The sequence below is a fragment of the Chrysemys picta genome, chromosome 5 (assembly GCF_011386835.1).
Source record: "Chrysemys picta bellii isolate R12L10 chromosome 5, ASM1138683v2, whole genome shotgun sequence".
Lineage (NCBI taxonomy): Eukaryota > Metazoa > Chordata > Testudines > Emydidae > Chrysemys > Chrysemys picta.
This window is the reverse complement of record NC_088795.1, coordinates 127,681,140-127,707,610: the sequence shown is the minus strand read 5'-3', so window position 1 is coordinate 127,707,610 and position 26,471 is coordinate 127,681,140. Positions and strand designations below refer to the sequence as shown.

At 41.5% G+C, this 26,471-nt stretch overlaps 1 protein-coding gene across 18 annotated transcripts in view; it reads right to left on the bottom strand.

Annotated features, from left to right (window-relative positions):
* The window catches only part of CTBP1 (C-terminal binding protein 1), a 416,680-nt gene that overhangs the window by 273,253 nt on the left and 116,956 nt on the right, over positions 1-26,471 (bottom strand). For all 18 annotated transcript variants that reach the window (XM_065597190.1, XM_042855560.2, XM_065597166.1 and 15 more), the window contains one exon: positions 12,653-12,816. Coding sequence is in view for 6 of the 18 variants with exons in the window: in XM_042855560.2 (XP_042711494.1) it covers positions 12,653-12,710 (58 nt within the window). In the remaining 12 variants the exon portion in view is untranslated. The remainder of the gene's footprint in view (positions 1-12,652; positions 12,817-26,471) is intronic.

Below are 26,471 nucleotides of genomic sequence, written 5' to 3'. Positions count from 1 at the left end.
CACATGATCCCATCCCATGCCTTCCCACCTTATCTGGGGAGGGTCAGGGGAGAATGTCTCTGACCTGGCTGGAGCTGCTCCGGCAGGCTGGCCAGCGCGGCTGCAACCTGCTCCGGCAGACCAGACCAGGCGGCGTGGCTGCAGCATGTTCCAGTGGGCTGGGCCGGGCGGCACAGCCACAGCTTGCTCTGGCAGGCTGGGCGGCGCGGCCACAGCCTGCTCTGTGGGGCAGGGCCGAGCAGCACGGCTGCAGCCTGCCAGCCCCGGAGCAGCAGCTGTTTCAGAGTCTGGGGGGAGAGCAGCATGGCCAGAAGCAGAGACACACTGGCCCCGCCTCTTCTCTTCTGTTTCTGCTGGCTGTTAGGGTTACCATATCTCATAAATAAAAAAAGAGGACCCTCCACGGGCCATGGCCCCGCCCATTTCCCCACCCCTAGCCCCGCCCCAACTCCGCCCCTTCCCCCACCCTAACTCCGCCCCCTCCTCCCTCCCACTCCCAGCCAGGGGGAAAGGGCTGCCCCAGTGCTACCAGCATCACGGTTTCCCGGGCAGCCCCCAGACCCTGCGTCCCCAGCCGGCGCTTCCCCAGCGCAGCTGGTGCCCGGGAGGGGAAGCGCCCAGCCGGGGGCGCAGGGTCTGGAGGCTGCCCAGCAAACCGTGAAGCCGGTAGCGCTCGGGCTTTGGGCAGCCCCTATGCCTCCGGACCCTGTGCCCCCAGCCGGGCACTTCCCCTCCGGGGCTCCGGCGGCTCTGCGTAACTTACACTGTATAAGTTACACAGAGCCAAAGAGGAGCAGAGCCTCCGCAGCTGGAGGCTCTGCTCCTCTTAGGCTCTGTTTAAGAGCCGGGCTGCCCCAGCGCTACCGGCTTTGGGCAGCCCCCGTGCCTCCGGACCCTGCGCCGCCGGAGCCCGGGAGTGGAAGTGTCCGGCTGGGGGCGCAGGGTCCGGAGGCAAGGGGGCTGCCCGAAGCCGGTAGCTCTCGGGCAGCCCGGCTCTTAAACAGAGCCTCCAGCGGCTGGGGCTCTGTGTAACTGACACTGTGTCAGTTACACACAGCCCCGGCAGCTAGAGGCTCCAGCCCCCGCGGCTCTATTTAAGAGCCGGGCTGCCCGAGCGCTACCGGCTTCGGGCAGCCCCGTGCCTGGAGACCCTGCGCCGCCGGAGCCCGGGAGGGGAAGTGCCCGGCTGGGGGCGCAGGGTCTGGAGGCAGGGGGGCTGCCCGAAGCCGGTAGCGCTCAGGCAGCCCGGCTCTTAAACAGAGCCGCGGGGGCTGGAGCCTCCAGCCGCCGGGGCTGTGTGTAACTGACACAGTGTCAGTTACACAGAGCCCCAGCCGCTGGAGGCTCTGTTTAAGAACCGGGCTGCCCGAGAGCTACCGGCTTCGGGCAGCCCCGTGCCTGGAGACCCTGCGCCCCCAGCCGGGCACTTCCCCTCCCGGGCTCCGGCGGCGCAGGGTCTCCAGGTACGGGGCTGCCCGAAGCCGGTAGCATTCAGGCAGCCGGGCTCTTAAACAGAGCCGCCATTTTCCCAGACATGTTCCACTTTTTGGCAATTCCCCCCGGACGGGGGTTTGACTGCCGAAAAGCCGGACATGTCCGGGAAAAAGAGGACGTATGGTAACCCTACTGGCTGTGCTGCCTCTCCTTGCTCCCTCTGTTGGGGGGAGGGGCTGTGTCCCACCTTTCCCTCTCTATACCCGTTCATAAGCCGACCCCCTTCTCTGGTGCTTCCCTTTTTTAATAAAAAAATTCGGCTTATGAACAAGTATATACGATATGAAGTATTCCATGTATTTGCTTTGGAAAGGTGAAGGACTGAGGTAATTCAACCAGTGTTTGAATCTCTGGTTCCAGGTACTCCAAAGCTGATGTTTAGACAGTTATATTATAGCCTCAGGCTACCATATGATATATTCTCATATCTAACTGTGATTTATTAAATATATATCACAACAGGATTTGACTCCTACTTTCACTGGGTAAAAAACAGATATTTGGCTAGTAATCTTCAATTTATCATGATAAAAAGTTTTCAAAATCTGATTTTAAATGTAAAAAACAAAACCTTAATAACTTGATTGCGTGTTTTAAAAACAGTTTTCTTAAATAAGCATCTTTATTTTTTGTGTACAGCTGAGACGCTCCTACTAGTGAATTTTGAAAGCATTCCAAAACAGTGCAACTTATTTGTTCAAACTTTTAAAATGAGGCATGTTACATGGGTGTATACGTACATACACGCACGTGTCATACACACACAACCTTAGGTAATACAGTTATGGTGTATGTTTTAAAGCAAAAATTTGAAAGATACTCGCATCTAGCACCTGGAGAAATAAACATTACAACCTGGAGCACATCATTGTATGATAGCGTGTGTAGAGTGGTTGCACTTAAAATGCTTCTTCTGTTTTGAATGATAGTGGCAGCTCCAGTGGTATTCCTCATCTCCAGGAAAGAGAATCTCTCTCAAACCTGTAGAATCCTTCAAAGAGGAATAAACTTCTCAAGTGCCAACACAGTGTGTATCTTTGTATATATGCATGCCAAATACACAGAGAACAAGTGCCTCATTTATACTTTCACACACTTATTCTTTTTAAAGTATATATATAGAACTGTTAGGGAACAAGATTCTACTCTTCTCAACATGCCAAGCTAAATCTGAAATAAAAAAACAGATACAAAACCAATGCTTAATGTAGTTAGTATCTATTTACTAAGCAGGATTTTGTTATGTCAGGGTGTTCTCTGCTCGTAGACCTTTGTTTGGCTAACTAGATATCCTGACAAAGGAGGGCCAAACACAGCCCCTTCCATAGCTAAATCAATGACTGGGGATGCTCAACAGTCATGAAATATGGCCACTCACCCAGGATCTGAATTCACATAACCTGCACTGTGTTGCTATTAGGCTGTTAAGCCATTCCAGGAATTTTATACTTTTATTTTGCCGTGACTAAGAACAGAACATGTTTAAAAATGACATGACTAACAGTAGAAGCTGGTGACATCTGAAAGTGGGCAGGCTTATTCCGAGGCTTGTGCAGACCACTGAAGCACAAGGCAGACATTGCCTACCCTGCCTGCTCTTGATAAGCGCTCTTTGTTATTCAGCTATTAGAAAGTACGAAACTAAAATAGCAGAATGGGCTAATGATGTTGGGTACATTTCTAAGAACAGCAGCATTTGCCATTTGCTTGAAGCTTTTGTTGTTACTGTTTTCATTCCTTTTTTTTTTTTTTAACATCACAGCCTAATTCTAAAATGCTTCCCCACTCTCCACTTATGCATCTGTTACAAATTTTCTGATTGTTCCTAATCCAAGTTTCCTAGCAATAGTTATATCACTTTGCAAGGAGGTGCCAAGTCCACCATGCTGTCAGGAATGCAGCATTATTTACATTGGGACCAGGACTGAACCCACTGAATGACAAGCACCAGAAACAAGGGTACAAATAATAAACCAGGAAAGAGTGGTAAAGTGTTTCTACATAGATCACAGGTAAGGAAAAAATTAAATTTGCTGTTAGGTAACAGACAGCTTCAGCTTGGGTTCACACATGGTAAGTTACCCATAGAGAGAACCACAGATGGGACAGTCCACAAAGTTAGGCGATTGCATCTTGATATGGTTATCACACATCTTGCCTGGGTCATTCCTTACCCCTGGCAGCATGTAGAACCACAGGCCGATATGAACATAGGCTCAAATCAGTGTTGCTTTCACAGCATTAGTGTTTTCTCTTTTCCCAGCTAAAAGTTTATAGGACTATGGTTTGTAAACAACGTTGTGATCTTTAGCTGAAAAGAACTACATAAATGTCAGTCAGTCTAAAAGAGTGGTTCTCAACCAGGGACCCTGGAGGTACTCATTGGTTTTCCCGGGGGTATTCAACTCATCTAGATATTGGCCTAGTTTTACAACAGGCTACATAAAAAGCAATAGCGAAGTCAGTACAAACTAAAATTTCATACAGACAATGTCTTATTTATACTGCTCTAGATACTATACACTGAAATGTAAGTACAATATTTATATTCCAATTGATTTATTTTATAATTATATAGTAAAAATGAGAATGTAAGCAATATTTCAGTAATAGTATGCTGTGACACTTGTATTTTTATGTCTGATTTTGTAAGCAAGTAATTTTTAAATGAGGTGAAACTTGGGGATACCCAAGACAAATCAGATTCCTGAAAGGAGTATAGCAGACTGGAAAGGTTGAGAACTACTGGTATAAAAAACAAATTTTTTAGTAAAATTAATGCAAAAAAAGAGACACGTGATACTAAAATCACGACTTTTTAAGAAACACTAAGCGGTGTGGGAATAAGATAATTATAAGATAATTTTTGGTGCTTAAGGGAATAATAAGATTAAATTGAACAAAACAAAATTTAGGCTGGACATTCGGAAAAAAAATCAGCAATAATGGTCAATTAGACACAGGTGTCCAAGCGGAAGTGGTCGATGCCCCATTTGTCCACCACCAAGAAAAATGCATAAAACAATCAGAAACGTTCTCTAGGCCAGGGAATAATCCCAAAATGTCAGGGGGACGAACTAGTGGGCAGGAATGTCAGTTTCTATTAATGCAACACCAAAACACGTCTCAGAATAAAAGATCAAATAACAGATATAGCCAAAAAAGCCACTTTTTCCTCCTACATTTGGCTAGAATAGTGGGTCCTTTTTCTTTCTGATGGATGTTACTACCATATCATTCCTTTGTCACCTTGCTGTAATGAGCACAGCAAGGGGTGCACAAATGTATCATTCAGGAACTCAACTACTGCAGAATACTACTGCATGATTGTTGATTAGCGTATCAGTCTGGGAGCACACAAAATTGGTGCTCCCTTAACACGAATGATAGGGAGATGCTGACAGGAAATCTTCCATGAGGGGTCCTCACCTAGGGAATACACTCCAAAGCTCTTGGATTTTTTTAACCTTCTGGACATGCAGCAAAGCTTGTTTTTTCTTACAGACATTTTGGGGAGGATGGAGGTCTATAGAAGGAGGGGCTGAGACTGAAGCATGATGTGGCAGGGGAGTGTCTTGAAATATTGCTGTGTATTATTATTAATTATTTCTCTTACACCAGTACCCACAGGCTCTAATCAAGGATCAGGACCCCATTATGGGATGCACTACCACTGGCATTGAACAAACTGGTAATAAGAAGACAGTCCCTGCTCCAGAGGGTTCACAATCCAGATTTATAAAAAAAGGTGCAACAGGTGAATTAGAGAGACAAATGGGATTGGAGGTGCAGCTGAGAAGACAAGGTAATGATAAAACAAGCATATATTGCATCATGTGCAATGGCCTCAGGTTGCCCACCATTCTCAGGTAGCATGTTCTGTAGGCATCATAGACGAAGTAGCCTTGTGTAGAAAGTTTCTGCTTTTTCTATTGTGAGTCTACAAATTGGTACGTGTATAAGTGGAAGTTTGTATCAAAATATTTTAGCAATAAAATTTAGATTTTTATTACTGTCTTTTAATATTGGGAAGTGCATAGAGCTGTGGAGGAGATGTGCCAGGCCAACAGAATAAAATGAATAAATAAATAAAATCTAAGCCTATCTTAAATTGACTGAACTTCTAAGCAGCAGTTTTGTGCTATCCTAGGAAATATCTGGAAAACTATTTAACGCAAATTAATAATAACATTTCAAAATCATAAAGACATACCCATAATATAGATACACCTCTACCCCGATATAACATGACCCGATATAACATGAATTTGGATATAACGCGGTAAAGCACCGCTCTGGGGGGAGGGGGTTGCGAACTCTGGTGGATCAAAGCAAGTTTGATACAACACGGTTTTACCTATAATGCGGTAAGATTTTTTGGCTCCCAAGGACAGCGTTATATCGGGGTAGAGGTGTACTTCTAACACCTTTCACAATTTTTTTCTGGGTTAGTAGAGGTAAGGGAAATATATATATATATATATATGAAAACACACACACACACACACACTTTTTTAATTGACTGTGTGGGGGCGGGAATTTCCACTGCAAACTTCAGATAGTTCAGAGGATGCAGGAGCTGTCATGCTAAGATTCCCATTCACAGAGGCACAATGCTAAGGTTGTAGGTGTCAGTATGATATACAAGGTGGTTTGCTATTCAATACAGTTATGCAGGCAGCATCTTTATGTGAGCTTCTGTGGTTGTCTTTGAAACTCATAGGTGCAAAAGAAATAAAGTGGAGAGGAAAAGGGAGAAAACCTACCATCAGCTCTATAATCCAAAAACAGTAATCTATGAAAATATGCCATTTAAGTGTAGGCACTAAGTGGGTTGCTAGGCTGCCAAGAACTGCCAAGCAACAAATCACAGCATGTACAGTTTAAGACAATCTTATAACAGAGTGTGCTAGGCATGTTTTATTGTTAAGAAATCAATAATCTAAGTTGCGATAATCAAGTGCAAAATATGATCATATTTTTCCCAGGGGGGAAAAAAAGTAATAAATCATGATTAGTGCATTTTCTAAGTAAAATTCATACCTATTCTTCAATCCGCTATAAAATCAAATGAATTTCAATATTAATGAACAAAGCCACTCACACTGCACAACATGTAATTAAAATTCCTACTACTTCTATTCGAGCTCCCTCTATTCACTGCCCCACCAAATTATTAAAACAAAGCAGTTACTATGGTAACTAATTCATTCTTTGCATTATTATCCTGTTTCTAAACATCACAGCCTCACCAGTCTGACTTACATGCCCTAAATTCCAGTTTGATATTCTGAACTTTTGTGGTGATTGTCAGAAAAGCCTTTTAGGATCTATGCATTCATGCAGACAAGGATAGCTAGAGTGCAGCTGCTTTTGTTTATTGCAAGCAGAAATAACTGTTACTAAATTATTTGAGTTTGATAAATTGATCGTGCTCGCATGCAAGTGCCGAACAACACTTAGGGAACAACCATGGGAGTTTGCAGAGCACTAAACAGAAAGAGGCAAACATGACCATCTGCAGGTTAGATAAACTGGAAAAAAATAAAAAGTGCAGCTGGCACATGTTGTGGAAACTAAATAACACCTGCCTAAGTGGTATTTGATACCCAGAAAACACATGGGTCTGATTGGTTCAATCTTCACAAAAAAAGAAAAGAGTGAGTCAATGAAGAATGAGAAACAGTAATAAAATTTCAGGGGAAAATATTTTATTGGCACTTTAATAAAATTCCGTTATTTAAATGTATACAAGAGGCTAAAACTAAAGATCTTGATAGTGTGGCACTGTGATCAATCATGCTTACACTTATTCTTTTAAATTCATGATAAGTGCAGTGTTAATTTATATTTCTTTCTGTTCTGTCATCAAATATTTAAAATGTCTGCCCAAAAAAATCTGATAGGTTTAGAGGAAATCAGTCTTTCCCCTTCTTCCCTCTTCTATTCACATCTGTACTTTTTTGGTTTCTTAATGTGGTTATTTAGCATGTCTCCAAGTATTCACAGAGTCACCAATTTAAAAGTCTCCAGTGCTAAAGCTATCTTTGCTACTGTTGTAACTCATCTATGTCAGGTACTTTTGAGAAACATGCTTATTTGGCCTACAATGGGTGTTCAATGTACATAATATATAAACTGATTGATACACATACACAATCTTTGCGCTTCATTTTTTCTTTAAAACTTTTGTAACCTAAACCAACAATTTGAATGTTTCAGTAAAAGAGAAATCTTCTCAGAATATGCAATGTTCATTTAGGTTTTTTCCTTTAATGTTTTTTCTGTTTTGTTGTTAAAACAATACTTTTCTTTTCATTAAGGGACGCTGTTCAGCACCATTTAGGGCAAAATGGCCATTTAAGCCAATTTTCTTTTCATACTAGTAGCAATGCAACTTGTAATAAGTTAGCAACATCGTAATAGCTTAACTATTTGCAAATTCTAAATCTCTCTTTAGGTGGCACTTAATGAAGATTCAAATTAGAAAACCGATTTACAGAAGCAATCTTAATCCAAAAGGATGATGAAACCATCTTTCTCTGTGAAATGTGACTACATACTGCATATTAAGAACACAATCGAAAATCATGTGCTCATGCACATAAACAGTACCATTATATATATAACGTTTTGACTGGGGAGAAAGAAGAGAGTGAGGGAAGGTAAATGCTCACTAATGAACAAACTAAAACTATTTTACCATTCTGTTCTCAGCCTACTCATACTAATAGCATACTCATTGTACTAAGAATTCCAAAATATGCTTTACCTGAGTTTATTGCTCTTAACCTCTTTGCTGCAATCTGAATTCAACTGGGCATTTTATGATTTTTTTATTTTGTCTAAGTTTATTGACAACATACTTACAGATTCCTATGGGGAAATGAATCTAGCAAAACAGTTTGGAATTGCTCCAAAGTGTTCTGAAAGTAGTGTGACATCAGAATGGAAAAAACTATTAGTTTAAACAGTTTACTTTTAGAGTGGCCTGAACCTGAAACTGGGTTATTCATTGAAAATTGAGATTGGATTATCTACAGAAAATTCAGATTGCCTCAAACATCTTCATTAGTTACAGTCGAAGGATTTGATGGCTATTCTACAGGGAAAGATTTCTGCAGCTTTTACTGTCTGATTTCCAATTTAATTTGTATTAGGTTGCTGGGGGAAATGGAAATTTTTCCAGTTCCGAATTTTTACTTATTTATTAACTAAGGATATTTAAGTTTACAAGATGGCATTTTTCTGTAGGTCAATTGGTACTTCTCATGGAGGAGCGACTTTCACTTGGAAAAAACAATAAAATATTAGGGATCTTCTAGCTCCCTCTGCTGCCCTAATCTTTCAATAAAGCTTCCACAGTCAATCACACAACTAAACATTCCACTGTAATGCTTTCAGGAAAATGACTTTTACTAAATATGCAACGCAAATTCACAAGACTAATATCTGTTAGTGTGTAACACCGTGACCACTTTCTAATATGAAGTTTTAATCTAACTTGCAAATTGTCTATACATTTTGTTTTTTCATTTCTTTTATAATAATCTGTGTGAATTTACAAACTAGAAACCTAGTCAGTACACACATTAAATAACTATCTTGATTCCATAAAACCTATTCTTATTCCACAGAATATAAAAGTGTTCAAGTGATCAAAACTGATTTAAGAAAAGGTGGAAAAGTAAATGAAGTAAATTGTATAGTATATTTCCTTTTTCAAAATTGTATTTATTTATTTTGGTATCTTACTGTACAAATTTTGGCAATTCTGCTTTGATTTGAGGTGGAGCATATATAAAAGGAATTCCCTAAGAAAAATATCTGCAAATTTACCATTATTCCATCATTAATACATATTAATTTACACTCATTTAAGGCTGGGTGCTTCCTCAGCTACACACAGTAAATAAAGTAATTGCCATAAGCAAACATTTTCAAATTTGGAGGCCTCAAATTGGGCAGCTAGGTGCATACTGGGTAACCTAAATAAGTGGGCTGTTTTTCAAAAGCGCTGACCATCTGCGGCTTCTGTAGAAGTGAATAGGAGGTGTGAACACCCAGCACCTCTGAAAAATCATCCCGCTTTAAATAATGTATCTAGTTATGTATTTAGGTGCCTAATTTTAGACAACCAAGTTAAACTATATGAACAAATCTGATTTTTGATAATCATAGAGGCATCTCTCTCTCTCTCATTAATGTGGACAAAGATACTGGCCTAGGTCCTAGTTTCACATCTTATTTTCTGAACTGGAAAAATAATATATGCAGTTCAAATAGGCTCCATCAGTGGTTAGTTTTTAGAGACTATTTGGTATTTGGCAAGTCTGATGCTTATTACTCACAAGGAAGGTGCCACACACTGTTCCTATAGATGCATAATAAAAAAGCCTGGATAGGGCATGTTTTCAACTTCAGGTGCCCATCATTCAAGAAGAGTATTGATAAATTGCAGCGCGTTCAACGAAGAGCCACAGGAATTATTACAAGGAGTGGGAAATATGCCTTATGGTGACAGACACAAGGACCTCAATCTATTTAGCATAACAAAGAGTACCTTAAAGGGAGACTTGATTACAGTATATAGGCAACTACATGGGGAACAAATATTTAATAAAGGGCTCTTCAGTCTAGCAGAGAAAGAGCTAACATGATCCAGAGGCGAAAGATGAAATTACACAAATTCGGACTGGAAGTAAGGCAAATTTATAACAGTGAGAGTACTTAACCACTGAAACAATTTATCCAGGGTCATGGTGGATTCTGCATCACTGATCATTTATAAATCAAGATTGGATGTTTTTCTAAAAGATCTGCTCTTGAAATTCTTCTGAGAAAGTTCTATGGCCTGTGTTATACAGAGGTCAGATTAGATTATCACAATAGTCCCTTCTGGCCTTGTAATCTATCAATCTATGAACCAGGCTCCAGGCAAGAGACCCAGAGACTACAGATCCCCTCTCCCAGACCCAGGCACCTCCAGCTGCCTCCCACCGTGGTCTGTTGAGTTCCCAGCAAGCTAAACATAGCTTGACAAAATTGGCATATCATTGTGACACTCCAGCAATGGACAGTAAACTACAGACAGTTTTAGAATGTAAGCAAATATACTGCACTGTTTACAGTTGTTACAATATGCAGTACAATAATAGCCTAATTAGAGCTAACTAGCCTTCAAGAAGCCAAGAAACATACTTCAAATTTTCCAAATTACACAAAAATGAACATATTTTATTTTTGCACTGTGACACTCTTCCAACTGTTTTGCCAAATGTATACTATTTTCAACTATTCCGTTCAGACACCAGTTTCATGGGAAAGGGGGACAAAGGACAATATAATTGGTAATTAATTAATCGTTCACATTCTTAAATGCCCATTTATCTTCTAGGAAGAAACTGCTAAATGTTACCTCACAATTCTTTAGGTGCTGACTCACCTTACAGGTTTCCAACACAGGGTACTCAGACTGCACACAGTTATACATGCATGTCTAAATAGCACTCATAATTACAATGCGGTGGGTGAAAGGCTAGAGTTTATCTTTAATTCTTTGGCATTTTCAAGCGACAATATTCCAGTTCTGTCATTTAGAGATATATCAGTAATTTATAAAACAGCATATAAGCTTGAATGACCAGGTTCATATTAATGTTTTGAAAAGTTATTCAAAAGAACATGGCATGCCATCTTACAAATTGTGAGCATCTAATTTTGAAAATCAGGCCCACAAAATTAAATCCACTGTTGTCCCTCCCCCAAAACTACTTTTTGTCACATACAAATCTACAACTAGAACACTACTATTCTGTCATTTTAGAGAACATTTCTTCTCTAAGTACTAGCTGACACCAATGCAAAAGAACATTAAAATTAGCATGTTACAAAAACAACTTTTGAAATGCCACATAGCTACAACAGCAATAACTAGAGACATTATCCTGCACTTAAGTGGATTTGACAGTGAAAAATAAATAAGAGTTTAAAAAATATTGTGAAAATGTCAGACATTTAGAAATAAATATAATAGAGAAAACAAATAAGCACATTGGAACTGATAAGGAAGAAGGCTGACAATGAAGATGAACAATCTTTAAACAGCTGTGTAACAACAGTTTCTTGCACTCTGTAAAACATCTTTACACATTTTTGTAAAATGTTAAATATTTAAGTAGTTCTATAGAATGCCAGCATGTCCCTGACAAAAATGTAAACTCTGTGCATTTAGCTACTGAATCCTAATAAGGCCACATTTACTTTCTCTTCTGTTCCACTATTCACTATAATTCACAAAATCGCATGGATAGCGAACATCACATAGAAAATTCAACTCACAAATATGATCCATTGACAAAATACAACTCTGATGTTTTGAAAAGCAAAACTGAATTTCTGTAACCATAAAGCTGTGGGAAACTACTTGTGCCTCAAAGAGAGGTTAACATTTTTAATATAAAAATTCAAGCATCCCTAGTCTTTTTGGATTTTTCGGTTTATAGATATTTCATATAAAAACACTGCACAAATTTTCTCCAAACCTATTTTGATGTGAATCAAAAAGCACAAAACACCAGTGTAGTCTCAGACATTATACAAGAATAAATTATTTGTGGCATGAGATAGACTGACTGATCCAATTTACTAAAATCCTTCCAAATGACAGGCTGGCTCTTTTTTCTAGTACTGATCATTTTAAATATATTTCACATCCTGTGCTATCTGAAGAATCAGACAGTTTCTTGAATTTATTGGAATTTAACCTGTAGAAGAACATGAAAGAAACCACCCTCCTTAACAAGCATGTCTTAGCACACATAAGTAAAAAGAACCTTCTGGTTCACATTATAAGATCTATCCTTTTGCAAGGTTTGTACAGAATTTACTAAAATATCAAGCTGGGAATGGACTGCCTTTAATGCACAACAATAACATTGGAGCTCTAGCACTAGATTTGTCTTCTATGGCTTTCATCTCAAAAGAATAGTTGTGCACAGTTATGATCATCTCAGCCCGTGATTGTGAGTCTATCATGAAAAACCCACACTCAATCAAAAAGAAGTTTAATTACTGTAAGAAACACAGTTCCAACCCCCAGCAAGATCATTAATTCAAAAAATTGGTTAACGCAGTCACATAGATTGCAGTGTCTAACCTTCAAATATACGATCTAGGCGTTGCCGCTTCACTTTGTGTTTGTCCATAAGAGACATGAGAGTTGAAGTTCAGAGAATGTTACCACGCAGTTTGCTGCCAAACTCTTCAAGAATCAGCCACAAATACAATTATTGCTGTATGTTTTTCAAAATGTCTGATCGCCTGCAAAGAGAAAGACATATCTGAAACTACAAAATGCAGGTAAACATACTCAGATTTTTCATCTTATTTCAAAATTAGTGATCTAAATATAAATTTAGACAGGTCAGAAAACATACAAGATTCTTAAAATACATTAGATAACTTAATATTTCAAAATAACCTTACTTTTGCAACATGTATAAATTGTAAGTGTACAAATAAAAGCTTAAAAACTCAGGATGGGAAGAGTTCACAGAAAGACACCTCCTCTTTTACTCTCATTTGGTTGCCTAGTATGCATTTTTACCCACCTAATACACACTCTTTCTGTTCACATCTAGGATCGATAATTTATTTTAAAGCATTTACAGGTCAGTCCAGTCACTCATAGGTACATATTTCCCAACCAATTAATGAAATTACTATTTTCAATGCCCACTCGCAATGCTGAGCATAGGCATTCCATGTGATAACATTTATAACAAGTGAGGACATGACCCTTTCATGCTTTGACCTTTTAAATCTTACAATAAAAGGGTAAATCAGAGTTCAATCCATAGAGACTTAAGGAACCAATTTTAGGGCATATTAAATAAGAGGAAATGCAGCACAATGACAATGCAGAATGCCAAATTCTGTATCAACTCAAATGGCAATTAAGTGCCAACTTTATGAATGATCAGATAAATTATCTGGCAACTAACATAACTATCCACTTTTAAAATTCTGTGTAACGGAGTAAGATATGCAAATAAGAACAATAATACTCAAATATTTGTAAGGTTGTTGTAGCTGTGTTGGTCCCAAGATATGAGAGAGACAAGGAAGGTGAGGTATTATCTTTTAGTGCACTAACATCTATTTGTGTAAGGTACAAGCTCCTGAGCGACACACAGATCTTCTTCAGAACTGGGGAAGGAAATCAGAGAGTTCAGACAACTCTGATTTCCTTCCCCAGACCTGAAGAAGAGCTCTGTGTAGTTCAAAAGTGTATACCTTTCACCTGCAGAAGTCAGTCTAATAAAAGATATTACTTCACCTAACTTGTTCCTCTCAGTACTTAGATATAACTACATGTAATGAGTCGGTGTGGCTCCCCGCCGCCCCGGAGGAGGAAGAGCCCATCCGGAGGCCGGAGTGGGCGGAGCTAGGGAGCTCTGAGCTCGCCCCTCAGGGGGTCAGGCGGTGACCCGGAAGTATAAAGGCTGGCCCTCAGAATTCAGTCAGGCCCCAGCCGCCGGAGAGACCAGACATCTCCAGCCTAGCTCGGGGCTGGGAAACCTCCGCGGCCCGGGGCGGCCGCCAGGAGCCGCCGGGCCTGCCCTGCGCCCGCTACCCGGAGGAGCCGCCGGACTTGCCGAATGATCCCTGGCCTGACGAACCCATGGTCCAGCATCTCCCCGAGGCAGACACAAGCCCCCAGGTAGGCCCCGAGGGGGAGTGTGAAAGTAGCCCGGGAGCAGCCGACCGTCTGGCTGCAGCACTGCCAGAGCCTATGTCAGTGTATTGCAGCCAGGATCCCCACTGACGCAGCAGCGGGCCTTCTGCCGCTGCTAGGGCCCCGGGCTGGGACGCAGTGGAGTGGGAGGGCCTGCGTCCCCCTGCCACCCAACCCGTGGGTGGCAGTCTCCCCCTCTCCCAGGCCTGTTGAGGCTTAGGCCTACTATTGTTGCTCAGCCCTGACTGAGGGTCTGAGCTCCTGACTCAGCGCTGGTTGCCCCGCCCTGACCTAGGGCCTGGGCTTAAATACTGCTGCTTGCTGCTCAGCCCTGACTGAGGGCCTGAGCCCTGACATAGTATTGGTGCCCGCCCTGAGCCAGGGTCGGGCTTACTGTGTCTTCCAGGATTGCAAGGGCTGCCGAGGGAGACTCTGCAGCCGGACAAAGTACCTAAGCACCAGTGGGTAGTGAGCCGGTGTGGCTCCCCGCCGCCCGGATTGGGTCGAGCCCCGGCAAACTCTTGTACACTACATCTTTCTGTTTCTGTGACATTGCAACAACAGTCTGCATCTTAAGCCAAATCACACAGACCAGAAAAGACAAGAGGTTAAAATACCTTAACAAAATATAATCAACATGCTACATTCCATGAAATTCATATGAATAAACAGAAAAAGGAAAAGTATGAGAGGTTGACTATACAGAGTGTGATAATGCTCTCACTTTGATTCCCGCTTTCAAATACTAAAGAACACATCAAGTGCCAAGGTTACAGAACATTATGTCAAGAGCATAACACAGCCAATTAGTTAATGATTAGACCTTTTCCTGCTTCTTTATATTACTTACCCAACAGCTTTGAACACTGTTGGATAGCATTACAGTCGTCTTGAGAATTAATTATTCTAGAAATAAATCTATCTGCTCACTGCTTTCTAAAGGTAAAACTTATTTTTAAAAGCATAAAGCTATTGTGCATATTTCATAAACTAGTCATATGAAGAGTTCATGAAATTGGAGACAAGTAATAAAATAAAGTGAATTACTTTAAACGTAAGAAATTACACTTATTTGAATTAAAACAAGCACAGGCATTTATCCAAGATGTTCTGAGTACATCTAGACTGTAACAAATCTACTTTATTAGTTATTAATTATTATTATATTCAGTCCTTTGCTTTCACATAAAACAATTTCAGGAATAAGTGTGCCTATCATCCTCCTTGCTCAATTTCTATCCCCTTCTCCACATTCCTCCAATGGTTTCCTCTTGCTTTGACATCAGATTCATGTTCCTTGTCCTGTATTGAACAAATGCATAACACATTCCAATTCCAACCTGAGGTGAAATCCCACCATGTATATTATGGGTGATGTAATGTCCATGAAGAGTGTTGGAGCCCAAATGTAAGAATAAGTCAAGTCTTATTTCCAACGCTATCCAGTGTTTTGGAAAGGGTTTTTTTTTTTTCATTTTATATCCCAAATGGAATAAAATAATATTGATTATTTCTCTTATGTGCGGGATTCAGCATTCTTAAATAACGGGTGTGACTGTATCAGTGACTGCATGTCTGGGCATTACACCAAATCCAACTGAGCCAGCAATCTGCAGTAGGTCTACAGGCTTTGAAAGAAGCAACTGCAAGAAAAGCAGCTTAAATTACTCATGTGATGAAGTATCCATTATCCTATTTATTTGGGCCATCCAGCACAATACTAAACTTTTAAAAAAAATTGTAGATCTTTTATGTCAATAAACTACAGATACATAGAAAAAACATTTCATTTTGTCCCCAATGCCAGCATAAGCAATCATAAAGCCAATGTAACTGATTATAAGAGGCTCTCTCCCATGTAGAAGGTGGATCCTCTGGTGGTGTAAAGTTAGCATAAGGGCTCTTTTCCCAATCCACTCCTTCCTGCTGACAGAACAGACTTGTCTGGGGGTTCCCTACAATCTCTGAATCCTAAACTGCTGCATTGGCTCACTGGGGCTGTTAGCAGCTGACATAATTTGGTACAGCTCTCAGGCTGCTATAATTTATGCCAGGGTACCAAGATGACACAACAGGCTCACTACTGGGGGAGTGCAGCAGCCACCTTTGCATCCTGCCCTGAACTGTGCTGTATGCTCCACACCCTGAGTTAGGGATATAGGCCACAAACCATGACCCTAATCCACTGTAATATCATATCCATATATACTGTGCACACAAGATGTGGGACCTGGATTTCACATGTAAAATGTAAAGCAAATAAGATATGAAACTTTGAGAAAAAACACACTTTTATTATTAAAACCACTTCAACACACCTTAAAGCTTAAGGAAGGTGAAACTGTAAATGAGAAACATGGAAACATAAATGACCCAGTACCAGAGTGTTAGGCAACACAAAACAATCAGACTTACATGAACTCTATGTCTCAGGTTTCATAACAGGGGACTTGGAAACCTGACCCCAGCTTTGCCAGAGCTAACAGAAGCCAGGTATGCCAACCTGTAGCCAAAGCTGTGGAATATTGTGGCTGAAAGTATGGTTGAGCTGTATTACCTGCTCCACACACACCCTCTAGGGGCACCAGCCTCCTTCCCCATATCCTCCCCAAATGGGCTGTGAGAAGCAAAGAAGAATCTCCTCAGGGCAGATCCCGCCCACAGGAACAGACAGGACTTCCCTAGGAGCAGTGAGTCAGGATAGACCTAGCTAGGCAAATAACTAACAAACAAATATTTTAAAAGAAAAACTACAATAAATAAGATGCAATTCTTTAACAGTAAGGGTAATTAAGCATTGGAACAATTACCACGGTAAGTGGTAAATTCTCCATAACTTGGAGTCTTTAAATCAAAATTAAAATATCTTTTTAAAATATATGCGCTTTGGTTCAACCACAAGTTTCTGTGCTACACAAAAATCACTGGGTGAAATTCTATGGCCTGTGTTATGCAGGAGGTCAGATTAGATGATATAATGGTCCCTTCTAGCCTAAAAATCTTAGAATCTGTTTATCTGTGAAAATGTGCATCTTACTGATCAATTTGCTCGTATATTGCATCTTTTTCCCTTGGCCTTTGTCTTTCTTGTCTATTTAGACTCTCGAGTCTTTGGAGCAGAGATGGTGTCTTTTTTGTGTGTGTAGTCATAGCACAATGGGGTACTGATCCTGATTGGCACCTCTGGGAACTACCACAATACAAATAAATAATACATTTTAAAATCCTACGGATCTTTACCATGCTTAAAATCTTGCCTTAAATTTATACCTTTTTATGAATCATCCTATGTAGGATCACAGGCCTCGTGTTTAAAATATTTAAAATTTTAAATATTTTCTTTAATTTTTATCTTGAGTGGTTCTTCAACAAACAAAAATAAATCCACTGGCCATGGCAGAAACAAAAATAATTTCCTGCAAATATCAGCCATGGCTAGATGTTTAGTCATTCTGATAATTTCTATCATTTACTTAACTTCCCACCTTATGAACACCTATATACCTAGTCCACAATGTATTCTTTGTTATGTTTAGCTATCCACAAAAAGGTTTTTCTTCTGTAGTCACTCTATGTAAGAACCCGAATGACAATAGTAAAAACAGACCATCTGTAACCCGTGATCTACAGTTGATGCTGGTTGAAAGTGTTACCCAGCTGTTTTCTCTCTTGCAGCGGATCCGGTACTTTAAAAAAATATATCTAAATCATCATGTTAATACTAGTAGTTTTTCTTCCACATGTAATTAAATCATATTGGCTCATTTGTTTTTATAGGTAACAAGTTGTCACACGTTTTTAAAAAAACGTTTTGATTAAAATTAAATGCTCACGTTAACAACATAGTTATAATTCTACACCACTGCCCGAGAATGTAAAACATAATGAGACTAACACACAAAAAACATGACATGGGAAGCATTTTCAGGCAAAACAAAGTTTTATTATTAAGAGTGCATCAGTTACTGCAATTACTAAACCACAACATAAATAACTGAATTCGAGAAATTAACAAAAGATGCAAGCCATATTGTCTAATGAATTAAGACTCATACCACAAAACACTAAATAGTATTTAATAGTAGTACGTTTCTGTAGTTCAGTATTACAAGACAAAGAGTGGATTCGAAATGACCCATGTCTACACTGGAGCTTGATGTGTAATTACTAGCTTGGTTAGACATACCTATGCTAGCTCTGATTGAGCTTGTGCGCTAAAAATAAAAGTGTAGCCTTGGCAGCATGAGCTGCAAGATGGGCTGGCCACTCCAAGTACATGCCTACGGTCTTGGATGGAATTGTACCCAGAGTGGCTAGCCCATCCGGTTGCTCTTGCACAAAATATATCAGTGTAGCTATGGAAGCACTCACTTGATCAGAGCTAGCATGGGTACGTTTACTTGAGCTCAAAATTACACCTCCAGCTCCAGTGTAGACACTTCAGGAACCATATTTACAAGAATTTGATACAGAAAGACATTTAGGGTTTCAGCAGGAGTGCTGCATCAAAAAAAATAGTCTAAATTTTAATTTGGTAAAGATTTCTGGAGATTTCAAATATGCAATGTTGGAAAACAATATAAGGAGCTTTTCTTTCTCTTTCAATTTAAGCAGTGATTCTGGTGTTTACAAACATTTTTCTAATAAGACAGGGCACTAGGAATTGTAACCTAGTGCGCCCTGCAAAAGATTTTTACTCATGCTTAGACTTAGATGGAGTATAATATACTCATGCTTAGACTCAGATGGAGATTTAGTTGGATACAACATTTTAGAGGGAAGGGACAAGCAACCCATAAATTGGAATTTATTGCATTTAGGGTGTAATAACAAGCCTCTGAAATCCAGAGTGGTCCTGTACTGTGCTCCTTGTGTTTGGAGAAAAAAAGTAAAGATTCTGAGAATGGAATCTAGCCTAATAAGAATCTGAAGTAGAGGAGAAGAACTCCAGTTACTGTACAAGGTAAGTAACCAGACCTCCTTCTTCGAGTGATGGTCCCTTTGGGTATTAAACTCAAGGTGACTCACAAGCAGTATTTAATAAGGAGGAGGGCACAAAGAACCATATTGCATCACAGATTTAGCGGGTCTGGTGAAGACACGCTAAGTCGATGGGAGAGCACTCTCCCATCAACGTCTGTAATCCACCTCCCTGAGAGGCAGAAGCTATGTCAACAGAAGAGCATATCCCATCGACATATCACGGTGTAGACCACACTATATGTCAACCTTAATTACATTGACTTCAGTTATGAAACTTACATAACTGAATTAGCGTAACTTAGATCAACTTACAGAATTAGTGTAGAGCAGCCCTAAGATTGGATAGGCTTCTGAAGTCAATGGGCAAGGATCCATAGGTGATGGTTATATTGGCACTAATGACACTGTGTCGTGGGATCTCTCATAGGTAATGGATAACTTACGGGAACTTGGAAGAGTGTTGAAGAATGTCCAAGTGAACTTCTCTGAGATCCTTCCTATCCAATGAGAGAAGGAAGACAGAAGATTCTGGAAGAGAATTGTTTACTAGCTAGGGGTTTAGTTTTGTGGAACACTGGTCCACCTTCTATGGAGATAGGGAGTTGTATAGTCTGGATAGGTTCAAGATCAGTAGAAGGGGAATCAATCTTCTCAGGGACATGCTGGCTAAAGTAGTCAGGAGGGCATTAAACTAACAACAAAAGGGGAGGGTAAAAAGAGGGAAGATATATGCACTTATTTACCAAAAAATAGCGATAATGAGAACAAACTTAATCAAGGAACCAAAGGACACGAAGAGAATTCTTGAATTGCCCATACACCAATACTAGGAGCCCAGGTAACAAACAAGAGCAATTGGAATTGATCATTTATGAGCATAACTTCAATCTAGTTGGTATTACTGAAACTTGGTAGGAAGGGTCACCTGAGTGAAATGTTAAAAATCAATGGTTATAACCTATTTAGGAAAGAAAGTGTGCAAAATGGGAGGAAGAGTGGTGTTACCTATTTCCAAGTCATTGATAACTCAGAAGAAAATTATCTTGAAGGCTTATGGATCAAGATAAAACACAAGATGGGGTACTAGTTGGTGTCTGATACAGACCACCAAATCCCACCAGGGAACAGGATGACGGGCACCTTACGCATCTATCTATAATGCGCGGGGGGGAAAAGCTGCGTGATCACGGGAGACTTCGATTTGAATGACATATGCCAGAGGTTTCATGCTGCCACTACTAAAACATCTTTGGAATTTCTAATTATAGATGACAATTTCCTAAGTCAAAAAGTGTTGCAACCAACATGGGAGAATTCTCTATTAGTCCTCACCGTGTCAGATAAAGAGGAACTGATCACAGATCTTAAAATTAATGGTAGCTAAGATACAAGTGACTATGACCTGATCACATTTATAATGTGCAAACAGAATAAAATCCAGGTGAGTAATATATACACTTGGTGTTTTAAAAGGGCCAGTTTCTGAAAGATGAAGAAAATTATGAACCAACTCAGCTGGAAGGAAGAATTTTAATCATAAAAATGTGAATAATTTGGAAATGGTTAAGAACATTATTCTACATGCCCATAAAGGTACTATCTCACCATCGAGGAAGAAGGACATATTGGTTAAAAAAAAAACCATCCTGATTTAGATAAGAAGTGAAGGCAGCTATAAAAATAATATATATAACAAATGGAAAAAAGAGAAATGAGTAGTAATGAATATAAATCAGTAGCTTAGTAATTGTAGAAAATTGATAAGGAAAGCAAAAGGACACAAGGAGAACTCCATAGCCACTGAATTAAGGACAATAAAGAGGAGTTTTAAGCATATTAAGAACAAAAAGAATCCTAAGAATGGTACTGGTCCATTATTATAAATAATAGAATTAACAATAATGCAGAAAAAAACAGAATTGTCCAATATATATTTCTATTTCTGTATTTGGGGTCCCATATTGAGGTAGATTTCAGCACTAGAGGAAATGTTCTGACAAGCTCCTTCAGAAACCTTACTGTAGTTGGATGGGGAAAGACTTGTTCGCCAGAGGATGAAAGGTGCTAAGTGCACTCACAAGGAACTGAGAGACAACTCTAACATTTTCAGAGAGAGGTGTAGCCCAGAATAATAGGGATCTCAGAACCCTCCGGGGATAATTGATGATGCTGAAACTATATACCAGGGTGGCCAAACTTACTGGCCCTCCGAGGCACATACAACAATCTTCAGAAGTTTGAGAGCCCTGAGAACCCCCCTCCCTGCTGGGCAGAAGTCCCTACTGTACCATCCTGCTGCAAGGCAGAGGTCCTGAGCTTCTTTCCCCCCACCCCCAGTCTGGTAGGTGGAGAACGGGGGGACACGGTGTGATGAACTGGGACTGTTCTTACTGTGGTCTTTGAATGCTGACAGGGGAGTGTGGCTAGGATAGTCTGCATTGGGGGATGGGAGACTGACCGATGGAGAATACCTGAGCATGTAACATGAGAACCCAGGAAGGGGTTAGAGGCCAGCCTTTGCCCGGGAAACTGAACAAAGGCTGAAGGAGTTAGAGGACACCTTTGCCCGGGAAACTGAACAAAGGCTGAGGGAGGGGTCGCTGAAGGCAGAGTTTCAGGAGCTGGCTGGAGAGCTGGCTGGAGAGCTGGTCAGACGGGGCTCTGACCTCGCAAGGGGACTGGGGCGCCCTGGGACCCCAAGATGGACCTAACTGAGGGGGGTCCTGTTGTCTGTGCCTGCAAGACCGGTCTTGGACTGTATTCCTGTCGTCTAAATAAACCTTCTGCTTTACTGGCTGGCTGAGAGTCATGGTGAATCGCAGGAAGCCGGGGGTGCAGGGCCTTGTGTCCCCCCACACTCCGAGACACACGGGGGCTGTGCAAGCCACACTTTAATGGTAAAAGAGCAGCATGTGGCTCACGAGCCACAGTTTGGCCACCCCTGCCATATACAGTAACTCTTCAATTTTGCTGTATAGCATTTTCTCAAGAAGTTTTTTCTGCTATTGCTAAGGATGGACTAATACAGCCTCTGAGCATGCTCTCCCAGTCTGTCATCCATCCAAATAGCAAGCTGCTAGATGCAGAAATGCTGGTTTGGGATGGAGGATCTTGCCCCTGTCCTGCGTCGATAGGCCTGGTAAGAGCTGAATTCGGACGCATGGATGCAAGGAGGATACCAGTGAAACAAAGCCACATGGGAGCCAGGAGGATCACTGACACTGCCTTGTTTGATTTTTCTCAGGACCTGTGGTAAGAAAGGAATGGGAAGGAATATGTACATTAGTGATTCTGACCATTGTATTAAAAATGTGTCCCCTCTGGAGTTGTGGCCCAGAGCTGCACAGTAAATCAGATGTTTCTTGTTTTCGTGAGGCTCAAAGAGATCCCATGACAGGAATCCCCATTGCTGAAAAATGCACCATACCACCAACTTGTGTAGTTCCCACTCATGGTCTCTGGAGAAATGCCTGCTGAGGCTATCTGCCAGAGTCTTCTGCACTTCTGGAAAGTGTACTGCAGAGAGGGTAACCTGGTGATGTATGCACCAATTCCAGAGATTGACTGCCTCTATGCAAAGCAGGGTGGACTTTGTCCTTTCCTGTTTGTTGATATATTAAACTGTTCTCATATTGTCTGACATGACTTGAATGTGCAGGGTTCAGATAAACAGCAGGAACCATTTGCAAACTTCGGGCACTGCATGTAGTTCTAGCAGGTTTATGGGTAACTTTGATTCTAATGAGGTCCACATACCCTGTGCTGTGTAGAGCCAGATGGGCTCATCAACCTGGCAGGGAGGCATCTGTAAATTAATCTTTTCATGGGTGAGCAGGGGATGAAGGGAACACCTACATACATTGCCTTCATGTCTTCCCACTAGATAAGTAAAATCATAATTCTGTGGTTGAGCAAGACCCCCTTGTCCAAGACTGGGCTTGCTTGGCACACACACGGACCACAACTACACCTGTAAACTTTGTGGATGAAATTTTGCAAATGATTTCACATCGGTACATGAGGCTGTCTGTTGTCTAAGGGATATCTATGTGGAAATAAGCATCCTTCAAATCGGGAGCTGTAAATCCGTCACTTTTGTTTAGCAATAGGATTATAGAGGCCAGGGTGATCATTCGGAACCTCAGTCAGCAGAAGAAGCCATTCAGCTGTCTGAGATCTAGTATGGGCCTCCAGTCTCCTTAGAAATGAGGAAATATCTTGAGTAAAATCCTTTTCCCCTGTGGTGGAATGGTACCAACTCTATAGCTCCCAGGTGAAGCAGGGAGTCTATTTCCTGTCGGAGCATCCTCTCATGAGCGGGGTCCCTGAAGGAGGATAGGAAAGGGAGTTTTGGAGGGAGGGAGGATGGAGAGGAACTGTTGTATAGCTGGTGGTGGTGATTTGCAAACCCATCTGTCTGATGTTATATGATGCCATGCTGTAGAAAATTAGCTAGGTGGCCACCAGAAGGAGGTCCTGCAATTATCCATAGTTGTCCGGTCAGGTAACAGTGAGGCTGGCATGACTACTTCAGTTGGTAAGGTCAATGATAACCCTGCAAGAGCTAATGGTTCCACTCAGTCAGGTTGTTCCTCTTCCTGAGTGGGTTCAGGTTCTTCCCCACACAGGGATACATATCACAACTTGTGTTCTGCCTGTCTGTATTCAGGATGTCTCATATATGGATCCCAGGGATAATGTGGTAGTCCCTGGGAGAAGATACCATTGGTCCTGAGCTTGGTAGTCTCTCCTGTTGGACTGGGAAGTACCCAGGAGATCTTACAGCCTTGGTTAGGGCTGACTTCCCACCTTGATAAGGCCAGTGAAGCCATCCCACTGATCCCAGATTCACTGGAGAAGTATGGTGGCCTCTGTCAATGGAGTACGAGCAGTGGTCTTACTATGCATTGGTTAGTAGACACTACCAATGCCAAACTAATGTGTGGGGATCTGTCTGGCTAAGACCGGATTCAAAAAGTATTGGCGATTCCAGGTCTGCTTAGATTAGAAGATCTTCTGGGATAGTGTATCTGTCCTCTGTTGCAAACAGAGCTTCTGTCCTCTAGTGATACTAGCAGTGCTGGTTTTAGGCAAAACAGCAGTTCTCAGTACCAATGACTCCTTTTCCATGAGAACACGTATCATCAGTGTAGGTGGTGTCCACTTGCTCCTTTCCCTTGCAAAGGAGGGCCCTCCTCCTTCAGCAGTTCATGGTCTTAGAACTCTCTTAGCTCTCAGTGCCAAGGAACTGGTACCACGCTCCTGACTTCAAAGGCGACGAGGAAGAAGTCGTCATCTTCTTAGATGAGGAGTTAGCGGAGGATTTTTTATGTTTTTTTTCTTATAAGAGTGTTCACCTTCACCCTCCTCATGTCTGCCCTGTTTGCTAGAGGTCCTTAACTCTGCTCTCTATGTTCCAAGAACTGGAGACAATTGTTGTCAAACAGGCACTCCTGTGTGTCTCTGCCCACTGTACAGGGCAAGGGGGGCTGGGGGAAGCTGACAGACTGGGGTTGGACTGTGGTCTCATCAAACAATCCACTAGGAAACTTCTAAGTCTGAACTCACAGGTGGATGGGTTTGGCAAGGGAAAGACCAGCAGATATTATACTTGGAGGAGATATGAGCTTCCCTGAGACAATACAGAGAAGTGCAATGGGCAGGCCCAGGGGCAGACCACACAGATCTTGTATTTGGGGATCTTGGGCATACTAGGCACCCTGTAGGGGCAGAAGTCCTTTGTTCCTAACACTTACTCTAACGTATTGAAAAAAATGTCTACGAAAGGGTACAACTATTTCCACTAGAAAACAAAGAATGCTAGCTAAAGCTGTGGACACTGGAGAAGTTCTGTCCCAGTACATGGGTGGTAGACAGGAAGTGGAAAGGTGGTCGGTCTGCACCTCCCCTTATACCTTCAGCTCAGAGCACAAGGCGAAGAAGGGCACAGCTAGCAAACATCTTCTGGTCTCAGGAACATGGAGTACATACATGCCTTCAGTGGAATACACAAAGAAGAACTAAGTGTTAAGAGAAAAAAAATGGTAGTTGCATTGGTCTAAGGAATCTAAAGTATTCCGAAGTAATGCAATCCCCATTATTCAAAACAGCTCGATCTAGAGGACTTGATTACAAAATATCTCTCCAGGAAAATTAATTGAACCCTTTCTGATTTAGAATACAGGATCTTTTTTATCAAATTCTTTGCTAGTACAGAATAGAAAGAGTACACAAACAAGTGTTATTACTGAAAAACTGAAACACCACTGGTACAATTAGTAGGCCAATAATGATGGACCCCCTCCTTCTCCTTTTCTAATGCAATTGTTTGAAATCAAATGCACCATTCTTGATAGTTGGGGGGGGGGAGGAGAATTTTTATCTCTAGCTTGTACCCAATGGCCACAATCAACAGATTCCCAAAGCCACTTTGGATAGGTCCAGTAGGTCAGTATGGAAAAGTCAAAAAGTTTCAAAGGCCTGAGATAAATGTCTTTTATGTTAATTTAGCCCTTCTGCCCGTCAGAGTTGGCAGCAACAAGGGCCGGGTTCAGTATCTAGGGGTACTGCAATAAGACAATGCAAAAGCAGATTAAGCCCCCACCCAGTGACCTGGGACAATTACATACCACGCCCCTGGGCACCACTAAGAGGCAATACTTCCCCTCTGACAAGCGCAGAGTCTGAGTGTAGCAAAAGCCTTTTAATAAAGGAAGGAAACAATGCGGCATTATGTTGGGGAAACAGGATTCATAACACAAACCACAAAAGACCCACCCCCAGGTAAGTTTGGCAGTGTCCTTTTCCCCTTAGGGTCTTAAGTCCAGCAACCCAAAAGTCACCCCCACACACACAGTTTCTGTCCTTGGACAGTGCAACCCCAGAGTTCAGAAGTTCATCTGCAGAGTTTACCTCCCAGCCTGGGTGGAAGGGGGGGGAGGTATGGGGGCACCTTACATGCTCCACTGCTCGGGTCAATGGCCGATTGCCATGCCTCTCTGTGGGGTTCTGCTACAGTCTTCACCACCAGCTGCACCTCTCCACCAGTTGGCCGTGCCGTTCTGCCAGCAATCCTGCTAGCCACTCCTCTCTGCTAGCCATTCACCAATATGTCTTCAGGGCCCCTCCACTTAACACAGCTCTCTGTGATTTCAACTGTTAGTAGGGGAGCCTCAGTCCTGGTGCACTCAGAACCACTATCCCAAAGTAGGTCTAATGTTTAGACTAGGTATCAGTGATTTCAGCTCTGCAGCAT